The following is an 8,761-nucleotide window of genomic DNA, read 5'->3' on the forward strand; positions in this document are numbered from 1 at the left end:
TCACTTTACAAATCTCTACGTGATCCACCGACCCTTGCCTCCAAAGCACTGGATCAATGGCGTGCGTCACCGCACCCAGACATCTCGCGCCTCGCCATGATGCAGGTTTATTCCACGTATCGGGTACATTAAATGTGTAGCAACAAAGGGTTTCATTTCAGCCAGGTGTGTCTGGAACACACACCACGTCCAATATATCCGGTCACTATGACTGTGCCTATAACTCACATGCCACCTACTCCAGTTTAGCAGTGATCTGGAAAGTGCTCAGTGAGAAGTCACGTCTTGGTAATAACTTCATATGCATGGAAAACGGGAGATCATTTTGGAGGCCGCTGGAGAAATGCGACTGCGGTGCATTGTGAGCAGCGCCATTGGGGAAAAGTCTGACAATTAGCCAGCGATCTGCATTCACGACGAGCTCACATCCACCACAGTGGCTACCAGGTGCCCGTAACCCTCGAGACATAAACTTAACTACCACTTTGAGAAATGTCACTTTCAACGCACATGTTATCATTCATCCCCGTTTAAAAGAGCGGCGTTGGGATCTTTCATCGTTCCACCGGCGAACCGGTCGCGATGGGCGGGCGCCAACTCCACCAAGCAGCACGCGTGGTCCACCAGAGGCAGAGGCAGCGGCTCCTCCGCTTGCACCACGGCGGCCGCCCTTTCCTCCTCCTCTTCTCCTCCGCCTGTCCTCAGTCCGTCGAGCGCCACCACGGAGGCCTCCTTGCGCAGCTCCGTCAGGGAGCCGCCCCCCAGCACGAGGACGCGGCCGGGCCGCGGGACGGCCGCTCCGAACTGGCAGCGCTCGAGGCGCGGGGCCTGCAGCACGCTCCACTGGTCGCTGCCCGCGGAGTAGCACTCCACCTCCAGCACGCTGACCCACGCGCCCGCCTGCGGCACACAGCGCACGGGGGCGGCGGTCAATAGCCCGCTGTTCGGTGTCGATCGCCTGCATCCTCGCAGCGGCGGCTTGTGGCAGGCCATCGAACAAAGGCGGTCACCGCATCGCGCGCTCTTTGAGGAGGCGCGCTTCTGCGGCCGTCTGGAATGCTCTTCCTTCCGATATTAGGAAGCCACTGGAGCTATGCACTTTTAAATCATCGAGGTTGAAAACTAATTTCTTTAGAACTGATTTTTGGCTTTAGTTTGTTGTCCTTCCCCCCGGCACCTCCGATTAGCACGGTCGGCTACGTACAGTGCGAAGGAGTTGAACATACATATGGATTTCCTCTCACACCTGTCCCTTTCTCGCCGCACCTGTTTGACCACTTTGCTAATGTACAACGGAGCCACACGGGGGCCATGTCGAGCCAGCTCAGGTGGCTGGCCAAGTTTATTTTCCACTTGCGGAACCCGAGCCATGCCGCTGATGTCACACGCAATGACGAATATGATTAACCCCGCCCCTGGCCCTGCTTGGCCCCAAACCAGATTCAGATAACTTTGGAGGCCAGAGTTTCAAGGTCTGGTTCTACCTTAGCATGGCAAACAGGCAGTGAAAAACTACTTATGCTGTGAATATGATTAACCCGACCACTGGCCATTCTTGTCCCCAAACCAGATTCAGATAACTTTGGAGGCCAGAGTTTCACGGTCTGGTTCTACCTTAGCATGGCAAACAGGCAGTGTAAAACTACTCATGCTGTGAATATGATTAACCCGACCACTGGCCATTCTTGTCCCCAAACCAGATTCAGATAACTTTGGAGGCCAGAGTTTCAAGGTCTGGTTCTACCTTAGCATGGCAAACAGGCAGTGTAAAACTACTCATGCTGTGAAAATGATTAACCCGACCACTGGCCATTCTTGTCCCCAAACCAGATTCAGATAACTTTGGAGGCCAGAGTTTCAAGGTCTGGTTCTACCTTAGCATGGCAAACAGGCAGTGGAAAACTACTCATGCTGTGAATATGATTAACCCGACCACTGGCCATTCTTGTCCCCAAACCAGATTCAGATACCTTTAGAGGCCAGAGCTTCATGATGTGCTTCAACATCAGCATGGCAATTAGCCAGTGGAAAGCCACCCATGCTATGAAGGGCCCCGCGACGGCGTGGCTCGGACGTGACGGTGAAGAAAGTGGCATACCTGGTCGAGGGCCCGTCCGCCCAGGCAGTAGACACGCTCGCCGGTGGAGGCCATGGCGTGCTCACAACGCGGACGGCAGAGCGGCCGGTGGCCCAGCCACTGGCCCAGGCGAGGGATGTAGCTGGTCACATCCCCCAGGACCCGACCGCCAGAGTAGCCGCCTGCCCACGCAACGCACGGGAAGATGCACGCACAGGGAATACCACATTGGTGTCTAAATGAGAGGCGGTGCACATTGTATGTATGGATGTTTCTCGCACCTCCGGTTGGGTACATATGATGCGAAATAAGTTCAACATACATACATAGGTATATACATACGAGGGATTGCTGTACGTTGAACTTTCTTAGCACCGTATATAGCCAGTCGAGCTAATAGTAGTTTTTTATTGACCTATTGGTCATCATTGGCATATTATAGATATTAGTATTATTTTGTAGATATTAGTATTATTAGTATTATTTTACGAGTCGGCTGGTTCTCTCATATATACAGTACATACAAACTAGTTCTTAGGTAAAACCATGCATATGCATGGATTACGTAATGTTTTCAACTCTGCGTTTGTTACTCTTTGGTTCTTTCGGTAAAGTCACGTATAAAGAAAAATAATAAATTAAATAATACCATACGACGTTTCGATTGCAACACAAGCAATCATCATCAGGTATAAAAGAAATAGCAACAAAATCTAACCAGAAAACTATAGACAGACATATAAGCAGACAGATATCACAAAGATACATAGAGAGAGAACACACATAGGCACACAGAGAGAGAACGTCTCTGTGACGAGGCCTTAAATAGAGAGAGGGGGCGGGGGCGGAGAGAGGGAGGGGTTAGAGAAAAATTAGCATGTCAATAAGTAGGACGACGCGTGGTAAGGTACGCAAGCTTGAAAATTAGGGGAACGGGAGAGAGACACACTGAATTAAATAACCTAGCAAAATATCGAAATGTAATGTAATGCAACAGAGAGTCGGTCAACACACAATTAACGCATAGCCTGCAGTCACGAAAGCTCCAAATTAAGATTCTGCGTTTGTTCTAAGAAATATTAATTCGCGACACACAAGCCGAGAGGTATCCGTCAGGGTTAAAATCAATCGGTCAATCTGCACATCAATAGATATCTCTTCACTCTCACGTGCTCAATTCCTCGAGATCACTTTGAAAACCGCTGCATGGGGGGGGGGAGGGGGGACACGACTCGAGCTGCGGCCTCACCCGACACGAACAGCGTCCCCCTGTGCAGAGCGCCGGCGTGGTCCGCCAGGGGCCGGGACAGGGCCCTCAGGCCCTCCCATGTGTTGGCGGCCGGGCTGTAGCGCTCGGCCGAGCTGCTCGCTTCGCCCAGGAGGTTTCCGCCGGCCACGGCGAGGATGGCGCCGTTGAGGGCGCATGCCACGAAGCGCGTGCGACACTCCCGCATTGGTGCCACCTCGAGCCAGGAACACGAGCGCGGATCCAGGCGGAACACCTGGGGTCGAGACGCGGATGATGATGATGATGGGGAAAAATAACAAAATAAATCGTTAGACTTTGCTTTGCCCTCTCCGGGAATAAGACAGACTCGTTGACTTGCAGTAGGGGTCGATTGGGGAGCCGCGGTGGCGAGGTGTTAACTACCTCGCCTGGTATACAGGAGGTCGTGGTTTCGATCCCGACTCTGAAAATGCCTGTATATTTGGAGTTTGCGTGTTTTCCCCCCGTGGTCGCGTGGATCTTTCTCCATGTGCTCTGGTTTTTCTCTCCAAAGTTAGAACACGCGTTTCGAGTATTCATATAAATGTCCACGTGATAAGCCACTTAGTTGAGCTATCATTTGTGGCCAGCTCGTTTCGGAAAAAGAGCGATACAGCTCAGTGGGCCTTACTTGGTAAAATAAAAATTGTTTAGTTGAAAGTTTAGTTTCCATTTGGTGTTTGAATATCTTATTGCCGGAAAGGGTAAATCTTAATACCGGCATAAAGGGTCCCATCGATATCGCTGTTAGCAGATCACAGCACGAGTATAGCTGCCATGGGTTGTTCCACTTGTGCCCTGTGGTATGGATCTCCAATGTGTTTGATTGGATGAGTATATCCATGTGACAGCTACAAATGACTTCTCACAAGTGATTGACCCTGGAGGGATGATGAAAGGATGTTGACACCAAACCACTGCTGCAGAGGAAACGTGAAAGAGACTTTAAGTCTCAATAGGCTCTCACATTAATGCGAAGTGTTTACTTTTATTTTATCAGGTTGGGCACACTAAGCTATGTAGCTCATTTTCATAAGCTACCTGGCCACAAATAATAGCTCAACAAAGTGTCTTATCGCGTGGAAAACTTTAGCAGCCAAATACTCTAGTGTCAACCAAACTACAATGCACGCAATTTGTATTTATCGAGCGTCCATATGTAACCGCATCTCAAGATGCTGTAGAATATATATACAACACAATCTGGGACGTGTACGAAAATACTTTACGGTAAAGATACATGTCATACAGTGATCCTTTCAGTACAGCTGTGGTAGCCAGGCAGCAGCAGAGGGCAGTGCAATACCGTCCTCCGGCATCCAGTCGAATGCTTCCGTACTTTCACCGACCCGTACTGCCCAGCGCGGTGAAGTATGGTCAAATTAAATCTCTGGCACACGCACGGACGCGGAGATGCGCTCATCCAGCAGTGGGGTCACATAAGAAGGACTGTGCATGCACGCGTCGACTGGACATTTGTGAAAAAGAGCTTGATGGCTCATCGGATTCCTCAAGTATAAATACATGCTATGATTCTGATGTACAAAGTCTTAACTTGGTCACGCTTAAATTTCTATTTAAAGCTTTCGTGACTGCAGGGATTCATCTTCTTGGTTCTTTCGGTAAAGTCACTTAGAAGGGAAATAATAAAATAATAAAAATAAAACAATAAAATAATTCTCACGACGTGTCGGCCACAACGCAAGCAGCCGACAGACCTGTTCTTCACCTGAGGACGGCTGCTTGCGTTGTGGCCGAAACGTCGTGAGAATTATATTATTTTATTATGTTTTATTTTTATTATTTTATTATTTCCCTTCTACGTGACTTTACCGAAAGAACCAAGAAGATTAGTCACGCTTGCATGATATCGCTCGGCTCTTTTTAGTAAACGTCACATATGAAAGTGGTTGATCACTTTTATAACGTGACTGTATTTATACACGAGTAGTATTTATACACGTATCTATACGAATATATACTACACTGATTCAATTGCACAAGGTTACAAAAAAATCATAACAGCTCGTATCAACATAATGACCATCATCACCCCGCACTTCCGATAAGCGGTTGGCTACGTACGGTGCGAAAGAAGTTCACCGTACAGACGAAATAAAAAAACTCCCAAACACGAGTCTGGCAACACGACTTTAGACGCGGTCTAATATAGTGTTCATATAAAGACAAAGAACCCCCGTGTACTATATGACCTCCTTTACCAGTGGCAAAATATAGTAATAGGTTTTAACCCTTTCAACTGGTACAACAACTGACACCTTTATACAAGGGATCATGTTTGCAATAACCACAACACAAGCAGTCAAAATGCTAACAAAAAGAAACAACTCTGATAATGATATGCACTGTCCTTGAAGTTGATTGGTCCCCATATCATTATCAGAGTTGTTTCTTTTTGTTTGCATTTTGACTGTTGTGGTTATTGCAAACATGATCCCTTGTATAAAGGTGTCAGTTTTTGTACCAGTTGAAAGGGTAAAAACCTATTACTATAAACCCCCGTGTAGCCTGTAACAGACCGTTGGGGCAAGTGCCGTTAGCGAGCACGGCACACGAGGGGGGTGGGTGGCCAGCACCACGCCTGGCCGCCTTTGTCTCTCTTGTGGCGGTGTTTACTACACACCGCACCAGGTACGCATTTGAGGCTGAGTCGACCCCAGGAGGAGGCCCAGGACCGGTTCAGACAATCGTCACCGGTGTTGGCCGTGAACGGGAATCGAACCCAGGTCGCCGGATTCGTAGCGCAGCACGCTAACCGCTACACCACCGCTCCCCTGTGTATACATCACAGCTGTCAACCCATATACTGTTTACTAAGTATTCTTGTGCAGGGAAATTGAGTTTTCATGTCCATGCGGCGTACAGCCGTTTCAATACGAGCAAAAACATGTTTTTGCCTTTGTGTGGTCTCCCTTGTGATGGCACTCTGTAGGATGAATGTTGAGATTTAGCAGGGCACGGGGTGACCACTAAGGTCTGAATTGGTCTGTAATAAGGTAGGGCACCGATAAGGGGTTGACAGGTATGATACATACACACGGGTACATGCAAATGACCATCACCTGATTTGTGGCGGACGCTCCTTGGGGGTCGAATCGATGTTGCCCTCCCAGGACGAACACGAACCCCCCCAGTGGCACGGCGCAGTGGTTGTAGACCGGCACCGGCGTGTCGCACAGCTTGCGCCACGCGGCCCTGCGGTGTCCACCCCGCAAGCCACCAGCTCCTCCACCACCTCCATCATCATCACCACCACCACCATCATCACCATCACCACCACCATCATCATCATCCACGATCTCATCCTCCTCCTGCACCTGCGAAGCCCAAACCTCGCCACGCACCCCATTGTCTCCGGAGCGACCTCCAAGCGCCAGAACGTTGAGGCGGGCCCCCCGCGGACTGGTCGCGGGGGTCTGCAGGAGCGGCTGCGCGTAGGGGCGCCCGTGGTAGCGCAGGGCCTCCTGCAGGTGGTCGCGGCAGCGCGCGTCGCGGCTCATCGCCGGCACTCGCGAGAAGAGTTCCTTCAATTCGCTTGGAGCCACCAGGGCGAAGCGCACACAGTCCAGGAGGTCGGCAGCGTGGATCTCCATCCTGGATGGGGACGATGACGACGATGTTGAGGAGGAGGAGGAGGACGATGATGTTGAGGAGGACGATGATGTTGAGGAGGATGAAGAAGATGAGGAGGATGAAGAAGATGATGTTGAGGACACGTCCGGCTCCGCGCGGAGCCACGCGATGGCCACGCGGAGGAGCTCCGTCTCGGAGGTGCCACAGGCCCCGCCGTGCGCGAGCAGCTCCTGCATGGTGCGCACGTCCACCCGGAGCAGGTGAGCGCGGCTCCGGCCGCACTCCATCGCGCCCCGAAGGTTCCGCGCCACCAGCCGCACCGCCCGGCGCCTCAGCTCCGAGGAGCCGAACTTGTGTGCCAGGGCCAGCACGGTCGCGCAGTTGTCCCGGCGCAGGTTCGCGCCCAGGTACTGGAGGCACAGCTTGACGGCGTCGCGCATGAGCAGCGAGTTGGAGGCGGTGAGGATGTCCTCCATCTCGTCCATGCTCAGACGCATGCGGCCAGAGTATATGAAGTCCAGGACTCGCTCCAGACCCAACGGGGTCACACCGTGGATTTCCATGATGGTGATCTGCTCGTTGTTTATCGGTGGTGGTGGTGGTTGCAGAAGTGTTGATGTTGGTGGTGGTGATGATGGTAGTGTAGTTGATGCTTGTGATGGTGCTGATGTTTGTGACGATGAACTATGAATAGATGAATTGATAGATGACGAATATGATGATGATGATGATGAAGACTTCCTAATAGAAGACGAGACGTCATTGAGGGCTGGTGGTGGCCGAGAGAAGAAGGACCTGCAGTAGGAGCTCGCTGCAGCCAGCACGAGTCTGTGCGCCGGGAAGGAGACGCCTCTGGCCATGAGCAGGGCATCGCACATCCATCCCTGCCCTCTGCATGACCTCAATCCCTCCAGCAGCCGCTCCGAGTACGAAGTGGACTCCAGGACGAGGTGGTGTGCGGTCGATTCGCTCGTGGCTCCCATAACTGCTGGGGTATGTGTTTGTCTACGGGTGCATATGTGCCTGCGATATTGATATGCCTGCAAAATTGATGTTTGCTATGTTGATATGCCTTCTACATTGATATGCCTGCTAAATTGGCATGCCTGCGATATTGATATGCTTGTTAAATTGATGTATGTTGATATGCCTGCTAAATTGGTATGCCTGCTATATTGATATGCCTGCTGATTTGATATTCCTGCTATATTTACGTGCGTGTTATAATTAAGTGCCTGCTATATTTATGTGCCTGCTATATTGATATGCCAACTATATTAATATGCATGCGACGTTGACATGCAGTGGTGGTGGTGCCCGAAGAGAAAAAAAATAGATGAGGAGCCCCCAGCCTTTAATTTATAGAATCCAAGTGAGATGATGGAAGATATGTAAAGGGATATGGATGTAGCGACATGAGAGATGTAGACCAAATAAAAGGTGTAAAGTAGAGAGATGCAGAGAAGTGAGACGAGAGAGATGTCATTTGCCTTATGTTGATTATGATTTAAGATTAAATGTGATGTACCCCGAGTTTTCACAAATCGCGACTGCTTAGTCGGCTTATGCCGAACACCGCCTGTGTTGGCTGAAGCGGTGTTGTGGTAGACACCACTGGCACCACCAAAATCTCAACCGGTCCTGCTCCCCACCCTCCCCCCGGCACCCTCTTGACGCACCCTCGCTGACCAGCGTGGTGAAGTATGGTCAAGCAACTCCCACGATCGACACTGCGTGGGGGAGATCTTCATCCAGCCGTGAATTAACAGCTGTGAAACAAAATTCAAACCCATTCCATGTACAGCGTGGCCATCCGCGCACTC

The 8,761-nt window shown here is 50.6% G+C and overlaps 1 protein-coding gene across 1 annotated transcript; it reads right to left on the reverse strand.

Annotated features, from left to right (window-relative positions):
- Positions 1-294: 294 nt before the first annotated feature.
- On the reverse strand, positions 295-7,921 carry LOC144937747 (kelch-like protein 14). The gene is made up of 4 exons (XM_078865187.1): positions 6,428-7,921; positions 3,327-3,579; positions 2,099-2,259; positions 295-900 (listed from the first exon to the last, which is right to left on the reverse strand). Exons 1-4 carry the CDS (start codon positions 7,919-7,921, stop codon positions 517-519), a joined length of 2,292 nt encoding a protein of 763 aa, XP_078721313.1. The 3' UTR covers positions 295-516.
- Between the last annotated feature and the right edge of the window lie 840 nt (positions 7,922-8,761).

Source organism: Lampetra fluviatilis, chromosome 20 (assembly GCF_964198595.1).
Source record: "Lampetra fluviatilis chromosome 20, kcLamFluv1.1, whole genome shotgun sequence".
In the NCBI taxonomy this organism is placed as follows: Eukaryota; Metazoa; Chordata; class Hyperoartia; order Petromyzontiformes; family Petromyzontidae; genus Lampetra; species Lampetra fluviatilis.